Source organism: Biomphalaria glabrata, chromosome 2, assembly GCF_947242115.1.
Source record: "Biomphalaria glabrata chromosome 2, xgBioGlab47.1, whole genome shotgun sequence".
Taxonomy (NCBI): Eukaryota; Metazoa; Mollusca; class Gastropoda; family Planorbidae; genus Biomphalaria; species Biomphalaria glabrata.
This window is the reverse complement of record NC_074712.1, coordinates 49,186,518-49,208,031: the sequence shown is the minus strand read 5'-3', so window position 1 is coordinate 49,208,031 and position 21,514 is coordinate 49,186,518. Positions and strand designations below refer to the sequence as shown.

Here is a 21,514-nt window from a genome sequence, read left to right as displayed (position 1 = left end):
GTGTAGCTATAATGAGTATTATTTACTTAACTGATCAGACAAACTACCTTTTGAAAGAGAGCACTTATTATGGCACTTCTGACTCGTATGGCCAGCTTAACACAGAGGAATTCTGTTGATTGACGGAACACTGTATTTACAATTCTGATAAATACAAAAGCCAATAAGTATATATAACCATGCCAAGTTGGCTCATCAGGATCTTTGATGAAATCTATTAGTAACCTGAAATGTTTAGGGAAAATATTAATTAATTAGATCATGTTAAAAAAAATTGGAGCTAAAATGAACCAATACTTAATTCCTATTTTTATATACTTGTTTGAAATTGATATAAATCATTGAATGTTAAACCAACATATACAATATTTTATTTGATGTTAATATTTAGCAATTATTGAATTTTATCTGTATTTATATATCCATATATGCAGGCACTAGTTCTAACCATGAATACAAGAGTTCATTGAATGTTCACTGTGCTAGTCAAATTAAACCTTTATGAATAGTACTGTCTGTATATTCAAATGTTAAAAGGAAACTTACAAATCATTATTTATCACTGCTTACTATACCTTTGTCTACCACTTTAAGCTGACAACTAAAATATTTACCCAAGCAGAAAAGGTATACACAGATATGCTAAGGCACACAGCAGTATTCCAAAGTTGCAGTATATGAACTCCCAGCCAAAGGTAGTCATGATAATAGTAAAAAATTTCTTGTGTCTATCCACCACATTGACTGAATATGTTGAATGATATCTTTTATCTGATGGTTTCAAAAGGGAATCCTTTTCACCTTCTTGTTTCAAATTGAAAGCTTTCCATGTCAAAATAGACAAAATCTTGTCTGTTTTGCATCTAAAAAAAATTGTGATTGGGTGAATGTCAAAAACATATAAGTAATAATAATGTACAGTACACATATTCTTGTTGATTTCAAAACATTAGCTGCTGGATATAAGTATAAAAAAGATTTCCATTTAGTTTCTGTCTTCAACTCACGATCCAGATAAACAAATGATGTGTCTATAAAAAGACACAAACTTCTGTGTGGTGCCTCATATTTATGAACTGATATTGAATAAAAAAAACTTTAAGGGTGAGATGGTGAATAATGGAAATGAATACAAATGAGTTTGTACTTTTACAATTCAACACTCTGGAAAAAAGGAGAAGCATCTAAATACTGGTTCAGTCATATTGTAAAAATAACCTTACTGTCAAAAAATCATCCTTGAAGGTACAGTCAAAGAAAAAAAGGTCATTCAAAGAATAGCTGGAAGGACAACATGAAAGAATGGACCAGTCTTTCTAGATATCCTGCTATGGACAGCTGCTGACAAGGAAGAAAAGTGATTAGTTACATCAACCATCCCAGCACCCCTAGGGAAAGGCAAGTCAAGGGATGGATGATGATGATGATGAATTACCTTCTTTTAAAAACAATCATGAGTCTGGTAACACTAATGATAATACTTTGTGACTATAGAAATTCTTGGACTTCTTCATCCATGTTATTGGTGGCAAACATTGATGCCTGGATTCATTTGGCAAACATTAGTTTCTGGATTCATTTGGCAAACATCAATGCTTGGATTCCTTTGGCAAACATCAATGCTTGGATTCATTTGGCAAACATCAATGCTTGGATTCATTTGGCAAACATCAATGCTTGGAGTCATTTGGCAAACATCAATGCTGGATTCATTTGACAAACATCAGTGCCTGTATTCATTTGGCAAACATCAGTTCCTGGATTCATTTGGCAAACATTAGTTCCTGGATTCATTTGGCAAACATCAGTGCCTGGATTCATTTGGCAAACATCAGTGCCTGGATTCATTTGGCTAACATCAGTGTCTGGATTCATTTGGCTGACCAAGTGCAACTACGTATGGCCTAGCACCACATAAAGCTAGATTTTGCATTCGTAGATTGAAGAGGTCATGGCCACATTCTTATATGCTTGCAAGTTTTGGACGCTCACTGCAGAGCTAGAGAGGAGGATCCTAGCAATGGAATTGAGATGCTACAGAAGGATTCTGGGTATCACGCTTAAAGACTGCATCACAAACGAAGAGATTAGAGGCAGGGTTACTACAGCATTTGGATTCCAAGATGACCTGCTAACATTTGTAAAAAAAAAATGGAAACTAAAACTCTATGGCCATATGTCAAGCAAGGTCTTCAGGGGTTGCAAAGAACTTCCTTTTGGGAACAGTACCAGGAAAAAGAAGAGGCTAACAGAGAAAGTGATGGGAAGACAACATAAAAAATTTACAGGCCTTCCATTGAAAGAGTTTCTATCCAAGCAAAAGACAAAGAGGAGTGAAGAAGGACAGATGACAGATCTTGTGTAGTGCCCCCAACGGTCTAACAGATAGGTGAGGTGAAGTTGAAGATTGAAGAGCAATAAGGAGTGTGACTTACCTGAGAGTTACCTGCCTTGACCACAATCAGAGTTCATCTTAGGTCAGCAGATTACTTATAGTGTTAACACATTTAATGACAAATTTTAGAAGAGCATAAATCTTTAATTTAATACATTTTTATGATCTACAAAGAGTCCAGATATAGATCTAAATACTAACCTTTTGCTTTGATCTGTCAAATTTTGCTTTAATCTTGCTGACACAGTGTGTGTTGTTTCATCCTTATTTAACTCATAGACATCACTTTCTTGTATAGTTTGCCTATAACCTTGTAGCATGAGTCTAAAGTCAAAAGGGGCATTAATGGCAATGGGGAAAATTCTTGCAGCAATCCAACAAGGCATGTGTATGCAATAGGATGAAGCACAATTGAATCAGAAGTAATATAAATGATCTAGAACTAATCTCTTATCATAATTAAGATAATCATTTAGTATTAGATGATAGACCAAGTTGTATCAACTATTTTACTAAACTCTAGATGTGTGTTGTTCTATATAAAGTCTTATAAATGAAACTACTACTAGACTATTATATCAAGTTACTATGTAGAATGAAGGTATTGGATTCTGAAGAATAAGGATGAATGCAGTCTTTCAATTGGCCACGCAACCCAGAATAGGTTCTTTCATACATCTTTATATAGCTATAGATCTCTAATTAACAGAAACATTAATTTGAAATGTGATCAAAATCTGCACTTACTTGTTTACCCATGAAAAGGTAATCCATGATAATGATGAAGCTGATAATTCTGGATTGTGTCCCTTAGAGAGAGAAAAATAATGGATTTAACAACTATATCTTTTTGGACGATCAGGAGTGAAGAGTTACTTCATTTTGGTGAATGTATTTATGTCTTGCGGAGTTGCGGTCAATGTTAGCGCTCGATAAAATGACAAATTAAAGACGTCCATCAGTCTACGATGGCAGAGAATCTGGACTGACGGAGCACTGACAGCAGCAAGAAACCAATATTCGAGCAGCAACATTAAGAATTAACTGCATTTGCAGACTGCCTGCCCAAAAGCAGATATTGGTCCTTATCTTAAAACAGACATAGCTGACAAACATCCTAAGAATGACAAAATCCAGGCCAATTCAGCAAATCAAAAGCGAGCATACCGAAGATACTGCTAATTTTCGACCTACAGAAGCCAGAATTGGATTGTAATTCAACAGCTAAATGCAGCCGTTGCAAAACAAATGGCAGAGAACCGACACAAATTAAAACTAACTTTGTCTGACATTAATTATTGCGAAACTCTGACATTCATCTCCACGGAAAAGTTCTGGTGGAAACTTTGGGCGATATGTTAAGTTTTTGAATTGAAGCTGGTGAAACAGTAGCCTCTAAAGAACACAGTGAAACAACAGCGAGAAATATACGCTTTACATCGCATTGAGTCCAAAAAATGCTGAGGTCATAATCTAATTGTAGGCCTATTGTTTAGTCATATAATGTTGTTAGTATTCTATTAATATTTATCCAGTACAATCATATGCATTGATAATACATTTCATTTTTTCCTTTTTAAAAAAAATAAATCCAAAAGTGATTAGGCCTATTAAGAGATCGTACAAAAGAAATCACAGTTTACTAATATTTAAAAAAGTTTTTAAAATGGTTTATTGGCATTTTAAAAACAAAACTGTTCGCTTTCAGAAGACACAAATTAGGCTAGCTGTTGCACCAGAACTTAGCAAGCTTGAAAATATGAACTCGGATTTTTAATCTCTTGTTTTTGAGATTTAGCCTAAACAAGACTGACGGACAGACAAAAAAAAACTCAAAGCTTTTTTTTTTTTCCTTTCGGGGGCCACTAAAAATCATAATTAACTGGCTAAATGAAATATAGGCCTACTAGATCTATAAAAATCGAATTGACTTTAAAAAAATAAACTATTAAAGATGAATAATTATCTATTTAGATTTAGTAGGCCTACTGAACTGCTTTCAGAGCAAAAATAGTAACCTGGTATTGATAATCTCTAATTATATTTACTTGCATGGGCTTACCTTATTTTTTTCCCCGTGATATTCCGACAGACATGTAGATACCAAGATGCTAAATGTTAATAGTGAACGTACCAGCGTGGATGTCAACAGAAACATGTTGGATCTATACATCAGCTGTCAATGAAGTGTTGAACAGGACACTGTACACACTATCTATCTATCTATCTATCTATCTATCTATCTATCTATCTATCTATCTATCTATCTATCTATCTATCTATCTATCTATCTATCTATCTATCTATCTATCTATCTATCTATCTATCTATCTATCTATCTATACTATACTATACTATACTATACTATACTATACTATACTATACTATACTATACTATACTATACTATACTATACTATACTATACTATACTATACTATCTAATACTATCTATGTATATGTCTATATATTATATCTGTCTGCCTACCAGCAAGCCAGTCAGTCGGTCAGTCTGTCTGTCTGTCTATCTGTCTAATCTAAAGTTAAATTAAAGTCGTGGGGCGGGCTGATGCCGAAGTGAAAGAATCTAATGCTTTACTTGAAAAGCGTCAATGGTACTTTACTCTGAAGAAATTTGACCTGACGTTAGAAAGTAAGCTCCAGTGGCGTAGCTAGGGTGGGAGAGAGAAGGGAGGAGAATCTGAAAATCCCTCAGGGCACCCACTTGATTGGGGGGGGGGGGCAAAGAAGTGTTTTTTATATTAAATATTGCGCAAAATACAGGGGCCCCCAAAGAGGTCAAGCCCCCCGGGCCCCCAAATGATGGAAAATTCCTTACTAAAGCCTGAGGAATGGAGAGAGATGATCGACAGGCTGTGTGTGGCGCCCCAATGACTCAACAGACTTATAAGGGACATTTGAAGGACCACTAACAGTGACGGTGAAGAGTAGGCAACACTTAACGAGCACTTGTGAAATTGTTAAAGTAAATCCTATGTACCTTCTTTACATGTATAACAATGCTACGAAAAAAACATGTTACAATACTTAGAACTCATCCTTTGGTCAAATTATTCAATTCAGAAGAGCAAAGCAAAACCAACTGAACCTTATTGATTATTCATTTAAATTAACCGTTACATGCTATAAAATAGATTTGCATATAGACAGGCCTACCTTAATATAAACATCACAGTGCACGCGACTTGCGCGTGCATTTAGCTTCTGTCATTATCTATACCGCCTACTTCCCTTAGCCAGAACTTCACAATATAATTTCCACATGAAAAACAAATGATTCTACTTTAAATATGTTCTTCGTCCACTCTAAAACGGACTTCTGGATTTTGGAGTTAGTATATCAGTAAGCAATGGTCCTTAAACTTCGAAAGGAGTTAGTTGTTATTAGATTCAACACTGTCACTGTTGCTACATTACTTAGTTGGCATACGTTTGAAGCCTAATTCGATAGCAATTAATTAATTAATTATACCTTGGTCTATGGCCTAGAAATCGTAGGCTACATAGAAGGCGCGGTGGTCGAGTGGTAAAGCACTTAGCTTCTGAACCGGGTGGTGCCAGGTTCGAATCGTGGTCATGATGGGATTTTTAAATTTAGGGCGCCTAAAGTTGGTGAAAAGTAAATCGGTTGGTCGTTATGCTGGCCATAGGACACGCTAGTTAACCTTGGACTACAGAAACAGATGACCTTTACATCATGTGCCCTAGTGGCCTATAGAAAGGGGGAACTTTACTTTTTTAAATAAGCTACCTGCCTACCTTATTGTATGAAACTGCGACTTCAAGAAATTGTAGACCATTGTAGTTTTCTGCATTTTTTGTATCTTTTTAATTCTATGACATGCCACTTAACTGCGATAGATCATCGCACACTCTTCATCTCGGGCGTATAAATCTTTCGTTTTCATTTCATTACATTTCTAAAAAAAAAAAATGTTTCTCTCCGGCACTATGCGGTGAGTTGTATGCATCCGATGTCGATGTGTTCAAATACTGTTCACATACTCGACAAATCAATGATTATAGTTACAAATGTTTTATTGTTTTTCGATGTGCGAATCAACAACTAGATCTTGACTCATAATTTATGTTAGGCTTACAAGTGAGCTCGAACACGAACAGCCTTGATAGGTGGCCAAGCGGTTTTAACCATGTTGTTTAATCGCTTAGTGTGTATAATGGATTGAAGCTTAACAGAATCACGATGTACAGATTTAGGCTAATCCATTATTAAAGAAAATACGTTCAGCTACTGACAGCTAGTATCACAATGTTAAGTCTTTCAAAAGTCTTTTATAATAGATAAGACGAGGGCCATTCACTACGCTCCGCTTGCCCCTTTTTACAAATAATCTAACTGACTTTCTGTCATTCAAAATGGCCCATTCAACGGCGGCCCCAAACTGGTCTAGAGGCCTACTATTATTAGCGGCGAATTCCCATACGTCTAGTCCAGGGGAAACAATTCAATGTTGCTACATTAACTATTGGCCTACTTGAGTGACTCCGAGGATGACCAGTTTCCCCATGAGACACAGCCAAGCCAGCAACCAAAACACCAGCAATGGAAAGGACCGTACAACATCACGTGATCTCTCTAAACAAATAGTAGCTATGTATATTACCTGTTTGAAAAAAAAAAACAATAAGATATTAAACGCTATAATGTTAAATTCCTGTTTAATATTTTTTTTTTACCCATCATAAAACAACAATACAGATTTTGTTAAAATGCGTTTCTGTTGTAATTTTATGTTTCAGTTGTAGCACACGTCGACCTTTATATAGCAGACATAAATGGCACGACAAACTGAACACGCCCACCATTTATAATGAAGAAATTATAATCTAGATTTACTTTCTTTACTGTCATAATATCTAGCGATTTGATTGTATGTAGATAAAGCGAAACTTGTAATTCATGTAGGGCAAGGGGGGGCAGGTTTAAGAAATTTAAAAACTCTTAGTAAAAATAAATTTGACTGTAATCTAAATCCCTCGCTTTAGAGGTTTAGGTAGAATCTTCTTTTGATCAATGGCTTTAATGAAGCATTTCGATGATAACACTTGGATTCTAGTAGCGAGAGTTGGTTGGAATTAACGAACCTAACTTAGTTAATATTAAACATTACAAAACAGTTTCATTAAAGTTTAAAACATATCAAAATCTTCGCAAAGGTCTTAAACCGCAACTCAGCAGTTTAAAATAGATCTATATCCCACTCCTCGCCTCCGAATCTTATGTTTAGCAACCTATAAATAATCTCTCATTGGATATCGACTTTTATTTTAGGTCTAATAATAAACATATGTTTAGGTTTTTTTTCCCCAGCACCTGTTGTTTTGTTGTTGTCATCATAATGATTCTGGTAGACCTACTTACAGTGGTCACGAACCAAATGCACTGAATAGCTATCCATGTTGACAATGGAGTCATCAATGGTCCTAGCACTATGCCGGAAATTAAGTTCCACAAGGCGAGGAAGGCGCCCAATAACTGTGAATTATACCGTCAACAATTTAGTCAATTAATGAGAAGCTATATAATACATATGCTTAAATTGGAAAATAAAAATGCCTCTATTGTAACTAGAAGTAGAGTTTCTTTAAAAAGGCCAAAGTAATATAATAACTGCAAACTAAGGCCATAAAGATAAAAAAAAACATTGCACAGTAATGCCATACTGACTTTTGTATAAAGTATACACACAACAAAGTAAGGCCATACAAAGAATTAATACATGTATGCATCATTGAGTAATTGTTCAAATTGGATTAAACTGTTATTAGTGGCAAGGTTGGGGGAGGGGTGGAGGGATTAATAATCAAATCCGGAAAATGGAGAGGGATTAATCGTTTTATTTTCTTCGTTCTCATTATTATGTTGGAGGCTTCAGATGACTAGACCAATATCTGAGATGAACTGCGCAGTTTTTTTTTTAATCAGTCAGCTCTCCATACAGGCCTTTTTTTAGCGGCCCCCGTAAGGGGAAAAAGCCGCTATTAGGTTTGTGCAAAATGTCCGTCTGTCCGTCTGTCCGTCTGTCACACTCAGATCTTGAAAACTAGAAGAGATATGAAAAATATTATTTCATCATTAAATCCGGCTTGAAAAGTTTAGGTGCAACGGCTACTTTTGGTTTTCTAAAAGCAAACCGTTTAATTTATAAAATTAATTATGCAAGCGATTTTTTCATAAAAATACTCGAATTCTAAAACAATTACGTAAATGTAAGGGAGGCAATGTTACAATATGCTAACAAAGATGGACAATTTTTGTGTATTTTCAGTATCACTAAGTCAAATATATTTTTAAAATGTACAGGAAATGTTTACAACAAATACAAATAATAGTTAAAGACGTTTTTTCTGGTCAACTAGCTGCTAAAATTAAAAGAAAACATTTCTGTTTGTTTATAAAGGCTAATAATGCACTTTGTATGTAAATATCACGCACATTTTTTTAAATGGACTTTTTATGCAGCGATTTTCGTGCAGTAGCGTAACGTCGCAACATGATCAGACGCTAAACCAATTCCTTAAATTTTTTTTAAAAATCAGATTTTATTTATTTTTTGTTTAGTGCCCCCATCCGAATAAAAGAAGCTTATTTTTGTGCGTTTTGTCTGTTGGTCGGTCTGTCCGTCACGATTAGATTTAAAAAACTAGAACTCTAAAAGCTATTGAAAATCTGATTTACCCTTTAATGTTCCTCCCATAACATCTCAATAGTTTTAAGTATCTAAAATTGATTGTTCCGGATTTTTTTGTGCAAAACTAATCAACGCCAACAAATGTTTGTTTGCTCTTCTAACTTATATTACATTCAATTTCCATGCTTAAACGTTGCAAAAACACATTATCAATAATATGTTGTTCCGTTTTTTATGTAAATAGCATATTAATGCTAAATCATAATCTCTATACTGATTTATATTTCATTAAGTGTAAAAATGTTCCGGATATTGTTTTATAAAACATGAATTATGCCTAATGATTGTTTGAAATCGCATAAGGCTTTTAAAAAAAAGTAATTTACTAGAATTGATTACTGAAAATTACTTTTTAGACATTTAATTTTCTTGTAAAACATAACATAGAAGTTTTGTAATCGATAAAGAAAGTTCCGGATTTTGTTTCTTACAAATCGTCGCCAGAAATTTCCGAATTTATTTAAAAATCTACTAACGCCAAATAATTGTTTGAACTCCCTCTTCTAATTAATAAACAAATAATCTTCTCATTTACGAAATAATGTTTTTACGGATTTTTATGAAAAATATTTTAACTCACTTTTAACTCATTTGTGTTCATACCTAAAAAGTATTGCGATGTTTTGAAACGTAAAATAAAGGTTAATCAATTTTTAATAACTTTTAGTTGTTTTTTTTATATCAAGATAACGGACAGACCGACTGACAGACAAAACGCAAAAACAATGTGGCTTTGATCCTTTTTAAATAATATCTATTAGAACTCAGTGCACCAATGTCTATGAACCCTCGTTAAATATCTCGTGTAAATAAAGAAATTTTTTTTTATGGTACCGGTACTAGCCTATTGTGAGGTAATGGAATTTTTTTTCTTTGACGTCATATGAATGGACTCTTTAAATGTAATGTTAAAAGAACGCACTCGGTGCACCAATGTCTATTAACCCTCGAAAAAATGGCTTGTATTAATGAAAACATATTTTAGTCTAACTAAGCCGTGTGACGTAGTGTTTTTTTTTTCCTTTGACGTCACATGGAATGAATTCTTTAAATGAAATGCTAAAAGAACGCACTCGGTGCACCAATGTCTATGAACACTCGAGAAATGGCTCGTGTTGATAAAGGTGATTTTTAGTCTAGCTAGGCCGTGTGACGTAGTGTTTTTTTTTTCCTTTGACGTCATATGGAATGAATTCTTTAAATGAAATGCTAAAAGAACGCACTCGGTGCACCAAAGTCTATGAACACTCGATAAATGGCTCTTATAGATGAAGGCGATTTTTAGTCTAGCTAGGCCGTGTGACGTAGTGTTTTTTTTTCCCTCTGACGTTATATGGAATTAATTCTTCAAATGAAATGAAAAAAGAACTCGGTATAGTAATGTTTATTAAGCCTCGTTATGTGACTCGCGTTTAAAAAAGGAATGATATCTTGATTTAGATATAATCTAGATTTTTTAAACTAGATCTAGATTTTTATTACAGTATATCTAGATCTGGATTTATATTCTAATTAAAATTATTTTAGAGTCTAGATCTAGAATTTCAAGATCTAGTTTAGACTAAAATAGACTAGATTAAGATGTAGAATTTCAATTTCTAAACTTAAAGTGTAAAAAAAAAAGTGTAGATTTTCATTTCCAAACGTTTTGATCAATATTGTAATGTTTTAATATACTAAAACTAATCTACTATTTTTTTTTATTAAATTTAAATTTACGGCAAATGAATCTTTGAAACATTATTACTTTTGACCATCGGATGGCTGCCTGGTCGTGCGGTTTGCGCGCTGGACTGTCGTTCAGATTTATGGATGGCCCAGGGTTCAAACCCTGCCCGCTCCCATCCCCCGTCGTCCTGCGGGAGGTTTGGACTAGGAAGTAATTATCTTCAACTCTGAAGGAACATCCGAAACGTGTAAAACATTTTACATCAAAATTAAATCACCTCTTGAATATTATTTGCGAATATGCAGATCCGACAGGGATCCGACTTCGACGGGGGCCGCCTCTGAGTTTGTGTAACACAAACTCTCTTTGTAATCTTGTTTTCTATAGGGTTGTTATGGGGCCAGTGGTTTGTTTGGGCCTCTGGATAATAAATGCAGTTTTGAAGAGAAAATAGGGATATCTTTTTATTTGTCAGTAGGCCTAAAACAGCAGTGGACATTTTAAAAATAGTTGTTGTTTTTTTTTATAAATGTCTCCTGTCGTTACATTAAATGAAAATTTAATATAAAAGTTATGTGTGAGGTTGGAATGATTATATAATGGTAGCGTGTGTTATTGATTTTTTTTCTGATAATGATTCTATTTATATTTACGAGGAATTTGTAATTATTTTGTCAGGTCTAAACAAAATTACAAAATTATTTTATTAAAAAAATAAACTTTTTTCTCCTCATTTAGGTCTGTATTTTTTCTCACTAATTATAAAGGTTTATGTTATAGTTTAGGCTACATACTGTAAACAAGCAAAAGAAAAAAAAACAATTTAAAACCAAAGCTTATTTAAGGTGAAATAACCGCAAATAACTACAAGTTATTTGAAAATAACAGTGTATAGCTCCTTTTCTACTATATAAAACAAAATTAATTAGTTAATCATGCGTGTATCGATATCAAATATGAATAATTAGGCCTATGCCAAATTTCAACTTGATCCGAGAATGGGAAGTGGGAGAAAAAAGTGTCAAAACGTAATAAGGGGACTAAATGCATACATATATATATATATAAATCTCTCATTAATCAGCATTTATTGCAATTATTTCGAAATCAAAATAAAATAATTAATCATCAACAATTAATTAAATAATTGTTTATTTTTTGTCTTTTATTGATTCATGTCTTGACAGGTTCAATGAATAATTGTGCAAAGTTGTAACTTAATCCGAGAATGGGAAATGGGAGAAAAACATGTTCAAGCTTTTTACCAGATAGACAGACAGAATCAGTTGATATAAGTTTGGTAAAAAAAAAATTCTTACAATTTTACAAATAAATGTCCTGCACAATGGCTGACTATGATGTGCCTTTTTCCAGAGGATCAAGATGTACGGTAATACCAGGATGAGGAAACCAATGCAAGGTGCTACCTCCAAACTCAATTCATCTTCAAATCCAAGCCTGTGGGGTAACGTTAAATTGTGCCAAAGAAACAAGAAGTCCTGATTTTGAGGAAACAAGTGAAAATGTTTTTTTTTAGAAGTATTTTAGTTTAAAAGTTTATATTAATTTAAACTCCGCCAAATTGACTGAAGACATAAGTCCATCATTTTATGATAAGAGAAATCTTATTTTACTATATATATACATATATATAGTACAATATAATTTTATGTTTCAGTTTGAGCACACGTTCACCTTGATCGAACACAAATTTGACATGAAAAGCTAAAGCCTAATATTTATAATGAAGAAATTATAATCTAAATTTACTTTCTTTACTGTCATTAATATCTCGCAATTTTGTTATAGATAAAGCGAAACGTATATTTCACGTAGGGCAAGGGGGGCGAGGTTAAAAAATTAAAAACAAGCTCTTAGTAAAATGAAATGTTACTTTCATCTAAATAACTCGCCTTAGAGGGTTACATAGAAACTTCTTTAGATTGGTTTGTCTTTTCAGACCTGTTTATATGTCTGCTATATTCTCAGACCGCATCGTGCCTATATTATGTTTGTTAACAGTTAACAGCCTATTAATGAAATCATTATAACTATTATTATTATTATTGTTTTATCTTATGGGATAGTGCTGAGGCGATGTCAATGATGGTTGCGGATTTTTCTTTTGTCGATAAACAGTCACTCTGGACGATTAAAACCCACTGTCTTGTCAGTCAAGATAAGTCTATCCCAATATAATAGGTAATCAGTTGACTCGAGAACCTTCTGTGGTGAGTATTAGCAGTAAAGAGACTTCAGGAGAGTTATCTTTCTTGATCGAATTATGCGTCTCAGCCAGGTGTTTATGGATTAGTTTCACGACTTGGTTATGGCGACCTAGGTATGCAGGTTCTAATAAAGCTAAACAATCTGTCATTATGTGTTCAATTGACTCACCCGTGTTTCCGCACTTTCGACATTTGTCAACATCGAGTTATTATTATTGTTATGTTAGAAACGAACAAGTAATTATTCTCTGGCGCTGTCAGGGTCGAGTTTCGCTAAAGAGAAACAAAATTCATCGTAGTCCCTTTATCAGTTTCCACTGAGGAATTTTCTGGTGATGTAGCAGGTCTGCAGCAGTACCGTCCTCTGACAGGCAACGAGAATGTTCCTAGGAATGTTAAGAGCCTTGAAGGTATCTGTTAGGTCAGTTGTTATTATCCTCTCGGTTGATATAACAATGGGGTATATTGTTATTTTGGATAACTTCCATAAACGCTTAATCTCCAAGCCTAGGTTTCCATATTTTCGTTGTTTTTTCATTTCAGTTTTTCTTGAATTATGAGACATTGGTACGGCGATGTCAATAATGGTTGCGGTTTTTTCTTTTTTATCAATGAACAGCAGACAAGGGCGATTAAAATCTATCTTTTTGCCGGTCAAAATAGGCCTATCCCAATACCACAGACGATTTCTACCGTGTAGTGTTCAACTATAATTGTTTGATTTCTTCGTTGTATTTGAGACTTGGTGATTTGAGACATGGTGAAAAACCTTTAAATAAGCAAGCTTTTTTTTTTTGTACAAAATAAAGAAAGTGTTGGCAAACTTTGTTTTAAAAAGATGAGAATTCGCCTGCAATTTTTATTTTTAGCACTAGAGAATCAAATTCTTTATGCGCTTCCGTTATTAACTTTTATTTAATTTGGTTTTATCCACAGACTTATATATATATAGGTTTGTGATTTTATCAGCCTATCAAATAAAAAAAAAAGCATTAGGAATTTTTCAGTAAAAAAAAAAAAGTATTTCGAATTTTACTATTTAAAAAGTTTTTATTTGACTATTTAAAGAACAAGTAAAGACATACCATGATTTATGTCACAGAGACTCTGTGGAGGAAGTACTTTCAATTCGTCTAGAAGTAAAAAGTATTTTTAATAGGAAAACAATCTGACACAAGTTATTAATTTACATTGATAGGCCTATAGGATAACATTAGCAGTCACATTTGCAATGATTGTATTCTTGTTTAAATACTCCAACATTATATTAATATAAAATATATTTTTTTAAACTTTAAAAAATGGAAAAAAAAAATATATATGTAATATAGTTGGTATATAAATACTAAACGCTACATATACCTACACCTAAATAGAGAAACCCTGTTGTTTTAAGTAATAATAATAATAACAATATTAATAATAATCTTTTTTTATCCATAAGAAAATGTATCTTACAATTTGTGCATCACACCAAACCATGTCCAAACTAGAATTGCATTAAGAAATATTTAAGAACGCGAAACGATTTAACTCCATCCAATAGATTCGTTATAATGTTTTATTAATTAAATCGAATGTTTTTATATATTTAAAGAGAAAACTCTGTGCAATAAATGTAAAGGCCTTGTATTTGTATAGGCTAAGAAACAGACATTACAATTTAGATAGTATTTAACGATCAATGAATGAATTAAGTTGTATTTATAGGCATACGTAGTCAGAAAACAGAATATAGGTCACAGGAGATCCAAAATTTATAGTACTAAATATGCACACACGACACACACACGAGTTTACGGGTTCACATCTACCTGCTTTTTTTTTTCTTTTCGAAATAATGTTTCGCTAATGCAGCGGACGTCTGCCACAGACATCAGATAACAGAGTCGGGAGGGGGGGGGAGAAATACAATGAAAGGCTATTATTATCTAGTCACAGGTCAATAGAGACAATAGAATATTTAATAGAGATGATTGTCACACAATGTGACAAACAGACCATAAAATAAAACACTATGAGTTATACACAATGTGGTATTCAAAAAGGTAGAGTCGTACAGATGTACTTAAGCTGGTCAAAAGATCGGATAGGCCTACTTCTCAGTGGTGGCGTACATAATTGTAAAAGCTAACATAGGCCCTACACACTCGCATATAAATATGGACTTATTCATATTCCCGAATTGACGCATTTGAACAATATTTAAAGCGCCTGTGATTGACAAGCAAAAGCTGACACTAAAGGGGTTCGGAAGTGTTTCTCTAGAAAAAAAAAGGTTTTAAAATAAAAATGTCTTTTATATAGGCTTAAGTCTGTGCACTTTTAACTTTGAATACTCGTCTCAAAGCAACTGTTTTGATAAATCTATAGTGGATTGATAGATTCATTTAAATAACCCGTTTACGTTCTTTAAGCAAATACAGTAAGAGTGAAAATGAAGAACGAACACTCTCATACGCTGAAAATGCAAAACGAAAAATTGTGTCAAGGGGTGAAATGGGATGCTGTATATATAATTCTCTAAGTCGCCCAACCATGCGGGACACCACGCACGCACGCCGACTCTCTAACCCTCGATGAAAAAGTCATGGAAAGATAACTAGAGTACCCCTCGTAACTTTCGGGCGATAGAGAGGTGGCTCAGAAAAAAAAAGAGAAGGGGTGGGGGCGAGAACAAGTAATTTTCTCTGTACATATAATTCTCAACGTCGCCCAACCATGCCCCCTCCAGCCAGCATACGCACCCTCCCTCGTTCTCCATGCATGCGCAACAGTGTGTACCCGCAGCAGTCTGTACCTACTAGATCTAGACATTAAATAATATGTTACATAGGTTAGGGTTAAATATTAAACTTCATTTATTATAACACTTTACAAAACAACGCCTTCTTTCAGCTTTTTAAAAGTTTTTCCGCGACATTTTTGTGTAGTATTAAGAGATCTCCATGTTCAGTCTAGGTATAATTATATTATAATGAAAGACATATCTATTATATCTGACACAGCGGTTCCCTCTCTCCTTGCAGATAAACAGCAAGTAGCGAGACAGTTTGGAGTCATGATTTAAGATAAGAAAACTGTCCATATTCCCCGGATATCCCTGACTCCATCGGATTCAAATTTGCCTTTAACCATTACGACTGAAGGAGGCCATGTTCAATGAGTTGGCTCAGCAAAATAACAAAAAAAAAGTTCACCTTGATTCAACTATAGGCCTATTTAGAGAAGGCCTAAACAAATATAGGCCAAACTGTAATGATTCCTAGCACCTTATGAATAATTAAAGTTTTAGCTTAAAATCCAATTTTTAGTCATGCTTAGGAGAAGAAGAAAAGGAGAGACAGAGACAGTTTTTTTTTTATTTCAACCAGCAAAACATTTTCTTTGTTTCACACAGTTCGTTTTTACCTGTAGGCCTATATTTCGAATCTAGTCAACTACGCTCAAGTGTTGAGTTTATGTGTAGTTTTGTGTTTAGCCTACTGTCCTTTGTAGATGCCTTAACAGAGCTTTGCCTTGTGTAGGTACATGTAAACATAAAAATATTGACAATACGGAATTCTGTTTTGTGTTACGCATTTTTATAGAATGCGACTTTTGGGGGAAATATTTATACCGAAAATAAATTACAAAGGTTTAGGGCCCTATCTCCGTGATATTATGCTCTTATAATACAGATTTGAATATCATTTAAGTTTGAATTCATTCCACATTAACATTTAAAACAGAATTTCTCATAAGGTTTCAAAAATGAACGCTAAAAAGCATTTAAAAAAACAAAAACATCCCCACGTAAAACAACAACAAACATGTTTACGAATTGGGCTGCCCGTCTGTCGCGTTCATTTCAAAATTAATACGCGGCATTGAAAATCCTTTTTTACAAGATAGGCCTAGGCCTATAGATCTATCGTTCAGCTTGAAATGGGTGCTAAAAAAAACAACGAAGCACTACACTATTTTATCAATAAGGTGTGTGTGGGGATCTATGATCACCCCTAGCCGTCATTTATGGTTATTAGTTTGTAAAATCATTATACACGCTGTTATGTTTTAATACTATTATAATATTATATTATTTTAACCAGAAATGTTATCCATTTGAAAAAAATATTGTGTAATTTTAAAAAAAATTTCAATATAGACACAAAATATCCAACTAATGGGTCTACATAGATCTACTTACCTACATTACCACCATCTTTTCAATATGACCTACTCTTTAATTTTACCTGTATATTTCGAATATAACTCTTTAATTCGCCTAATTTAAACCATAGACACACAATTAAGCTCATGCAGCTATTCTGTGTTTTTTTTTTAAAAAGATATTATCACTTTGTTTTTAGAAAGTGTAATCAAACTTTTTATTTCAAACATGTAGGCTATGATTTGTTTATGATAAAAAGTTAATTTCGACTAGGTATTTTTTCTAGCAAGAAAAAAACAACAACAAAAAAACGATAATTCCAAAGGGTGCATTGTTTGATAAGCTGGTTAAAAAAAAAAAGGCAGGTGTCGTCAGAATTGTCCCCACTCTACCAGGTTCACCTATCCCTTAGCCTGTTCAACCATTGGGGCACTAAATGATCTGTTGACCGTCTTTCTTCATTCCTCTCTCTTTTGCCTTGGATAGAATTTCTTTCAATGACAGGCCTATCCATTCTTTCGTGTCTTCTGCTGATAGGGGGCCTACTTGTCACTGAAGGAAGAATTTAAGAGCTACAAAATATCAATAACCACAAACCTACCTCTCTCAATAGAAAATCTTGACTGCGACCACAAATAGCGATCATCCGAGCTTTGACGACAAGGACACATAGTAATGAATTAATAATAATAAAAATAAGCCATACTTGACTCAGATGTTAAGTATGCGCACCATAAACAGCACATAGCAGTCATTAAAAAGGTAGCATCATTTAGCTGTTGATTATCATATCCTCAAGGCAAGGACCAAAGTAAACTACAACTGCATGAGAGACCTGCTATTTGCAGATGACTGCCCTAAATGCCTCAAACGAAGAAGACTTTCAAAAGAGCCTGTCCCTCTTCGCTAACGCCTGCAAATATTTTGGCCTCACCATAAATGTAAAAAAGACAGAAGAGCTGCACCAACATCCTCCAAATAAATCTGTCACAGAATCAGACATTCTTATAGATGGCCAGAAACTAGCAAACGGCTTTTTATAGCGCACAGTCATCTTCGAGTCCATAGGAAAAGAGAAATGTGCTCATCTTCGATCACGAAGGAGGAGCTTACAATCATGTTTGTTAAAGCCACGAAACCTCTCACCATTGTTGAGGAATGAATCCTGCCAGCGACAATAGGCATTGTTTCAGTTATGATTGGTGCCTATTTCGTGCTGTTTCTTTATCTAATGACACTGCTGTTTGGAGGACGTTTTCTGATATCATCGATCAGGTAAAAAAAAATCCAATATTTAGCATTAGCTTGTTAAGCCCCCAGGCGTTGCAAATTGTTCCCCTACTGGTTTACATGAGGTAGCCTACATAAATGATGAATGATCAATCCCCAGGCGTTGCAAATTGTTCCCAACTGGTTTGCATGAGGTAGCCTACATAAAGGATGAATGATCAATCCCCAGGCGTTGTCGCAAATTGTTCCCAACTGGTTTGCATGAGGTAGCCTACATAAAGGATGAATGATCAACCCCCAGGCGTTGTCGCAAATTGTTCCCAACTGGTTTGCATGAGGTAGCCTACATAAATGATGAATGATCAATCCCCAGGCGTTGTCGCAAAATGTTCCCAACTGGTTTGCACGAGGTAACCTACATAAATGATGAATGATCAATCCTCAGGCGTCGCAAATTATTCCCAACTGGTTTACATGGGGTAGCTTATATTAATGATGAATGATCAATCCTCAGGCGTCGCAAATTGTTCCCAACTGGTTTACATGGGGTAACTTATATTAATGATGAATGATCAATCCTCAGGCGTCGCAAATTGTTCCCAACTGGTTTACATGATGTAGCCTACATAAATGATGAATGATCAATCCCCAGGCGTTGTCGCAAATTGTTCCCAACTGGTTTACATGGGGTAACTTATATTAATGATGAATGATGGCTATTTTAAAGTCAAGTTTCTATTTTGCAAACCTGTTGAAGCGACAACTACATTACGTGATTTAGATCAGACATATCTGGAAAAGTCTACAATCTCTTAGAGAAACTATTTGTAGTGTCTGCACAGGCGATGCTCCAAGTAGGACCTATTATAGTGTTATAACCCCGCCATGCACACCACCATCCAAGATAGTGCAGAAGGTGAGCACTATTAAGTGACTAGACTAGGAAGGATGTTGACATTCGAGAGGAAAGAGAACGATTTCCTCCCAAGTCTAGAACCGATATGAAGATGCTGTGTTCAAGGCAGATGTCCTATGTCTGTGTTTGTTATGTCTTCGTTTAAATGAACACTTATTGAGTTGAGTTGCCTCACTTCAGTTATTACAATTTTTTGAGATACCGGTATCGGTTTGGATTTTAAGTGTTTATAGTACCGGTACTCAACGACATCGGAACTCATTGAATGTAAGCTAAATATTAGCAACGAAAAATACGACCACGGGAATTACAAGAAATGTTCATTAAAAAACAAAACAAACAAAAAAAAAACGTCGTTCTGTCAATTTTGTGAATGTGACTGATTTCAACAGTAAAGTGTTTTCAAAACCTAGCATTGATTTTGATACGTTCAACATTTTTTTTTCACACTGTAGTGAGATTATTGTCGAGAGGTTAATCTCTTTAAAAAAAATTAAATCAGAAAGCAAAATCACACTTGGATGTCATACATAGCGCTGAAAGGAAACAGTAAAAAAAATTGCCTAGCACTAATTGACATCTTTGAAATCTGGAATGAGTCTATCACAGAAAGATTTAAATTTAACATGGCTCGATTTGTCTGGAAAAAAAAAGATCCTTCCAAATGAAACTTCAGCTTTGGAGAAGAAACGTGGACGAAAATAAAATGATATACTGCCAACCTTGTCTGCATTCTTTGAGGAACATTGCATTGAACTTGATGGACGGAATACAACAACGTGTGAGTGAGTGCAACAATTACCGGTAGGCCTAGGATGATACTCAATGTGTAGTGGCTTACATTTTTACTGTTAATTGCGAAGTAATCCTTTTGTTTTCCAATGTGGATTAAAGACGTGACGAGGAAAAACATTGTCATGCAGAGCATTTGGAAAATGTATAGTTGGGAAACTGAACGCTAACCATCTCTTGGCATGTACATATACTTTGGTTTCTTATGACTTATCTTAACACTTGTCCTTTAAAAAGCCTTTCCAAGATCTAGACCACTGACAAATAGCTCATTTGCGCTAGAAACTCTGTAGAACCAAGAAACAATGTATCTTCTAATATTCAATGGTCGAATCAATTCACTTCAGAGCCCTGAAAGCTTCTATATCAGGGGTGGGCAACCTTTTTCTATCGAGGGCCTCATTAAACAAATTTTAGGAATGGGCTGCATATATATATAAATACAACTAAGAAAATAAGCTAGCTAGCCGTCTTTTAATTTACATCTATAGGCCTACTGTATTATACCGCGGAAGATCTGACTTGAACTTCTCTTTCAGGTTATAATTTGCTTGGACGTATTTCCTCTGGAGCTTATTCCGCTTCAGCACTAAATGCTGAGCTAAGGGTATTGAAAACTGGTTCAAAGTTCTTAATACTTTCAAATTCCACAATCAAGGAATCCAGTTAAGTCTTATACTTTTCAAACGATTTTGCACCTTTCAGCAAAAGAAAATGATAAAATCCTTGCACAAACTTACCCATATACATATGGTATGGTTCTTTCTTTATCTGTTTAAAAAGTTTTTTCTCAGTCAAATCACGGGCTCAATTAGTTATCACAGTTGCCATTTTGTTCGAAGCCAATCCAAAACTTTTCAACATAGTACACTTCATAGTATTGAACAAATACTAGCGTGAGTGTGTCTTTGAATGTTCCAAAATATTGCCAATAAGAATAATCTTCGTTTATTTGAAGCTTTTTATTTAGCATGACATGTAGTGACAATGTTTTTTTAGTCTCGCCATCATCATAAATGATAAGTTTCATTAATTTATAAAGATATTAAAAATTATTTCATTTATATATATTTGTATTTTATGATTTCTGCAGGTGTCTGCGGACCGCAATTTGCCAACCCCTGTTCAATATAGATCTTAAAGCATGTCATTTTTGAAGAAATGAAATGTTCATTTTGCTGGCAACAATAGGATGGAAATATTGGTACAATTTTACCATGTACTGTTATAAAAGTTGTTTGTTTATGTGTAACAAAATTAATTAGTTACAACCAACTGGATAATTTAATTATCCATTCATGTGCTAATGTATGATTGTGAACATTTCAGTTTGAGCATTAAAGATTTTGACCAGTGTGAATTGATAAACTAAATGATAAAAAAAAAAAAAAACACTGGAA

General features: G+C 34.2%; 1 protein-coding gene and 1 long non-coding RNA gene across 2 annotated transcripts in view; both read right to left on the bottom strand.

Moving 5' to 3' along the window:
- The window catches only part of LOC106078860 (multidrug resistance-associated protein 1-like), a 32,704-nt gene extending 24,799 nt beyond the window's left edge, over positions 1–7,905 (bottom strand). Inside the window, exons 1-7 of the mRNA XM_013239945.2 lie at positions 7,797–7,905; positions 6,910–7,038; positions 4,458–4,571; positions 3,143–3,204; positions 2,597–2,719; positions 615–863; positions 48–225 (exon numbers count right to left, since the gene is read on the bottom strand). Coding sequence (XP_013095399.2) covers positions 48–225; positions 615–863; positions 2,597–2,719; positions 3,143–3,204; positions 4,458–4,571; positions 6,910–7,038; positions 7,797–7,850 — 909 coding nt within the window. The 5' untranslated portion in view covers positions 7,851–7,905. The remainder of the gene's footprint in view (positions 1–47; positions 226–614; positions 864–2,596; positions 2,720–3,142; positions 3,205–4,457; positions 4,572–6,909; positions 7,039–7,796) is intronic.
- Positions 7,906–12,117: 4,212 nt separating this feature from the next.
- Positions 12,118–14,776, bottom strand: LOC129924423 (uncharacterized). The gene is made up of 3 exons (XR_008776368.1): positions 14,482–14,776; positions 14,109–14,156; positions 12,118–12,294 (listed from the first exon to the last, which is right to left on the bottom strand). It is a non-coding gene; the product is annotated as an uncharacterized LOC129924423 (long non-coding RNA).
- Between the last annotated feature and the right edge of the window lie 6,738 nt (positions 14,777–21,514).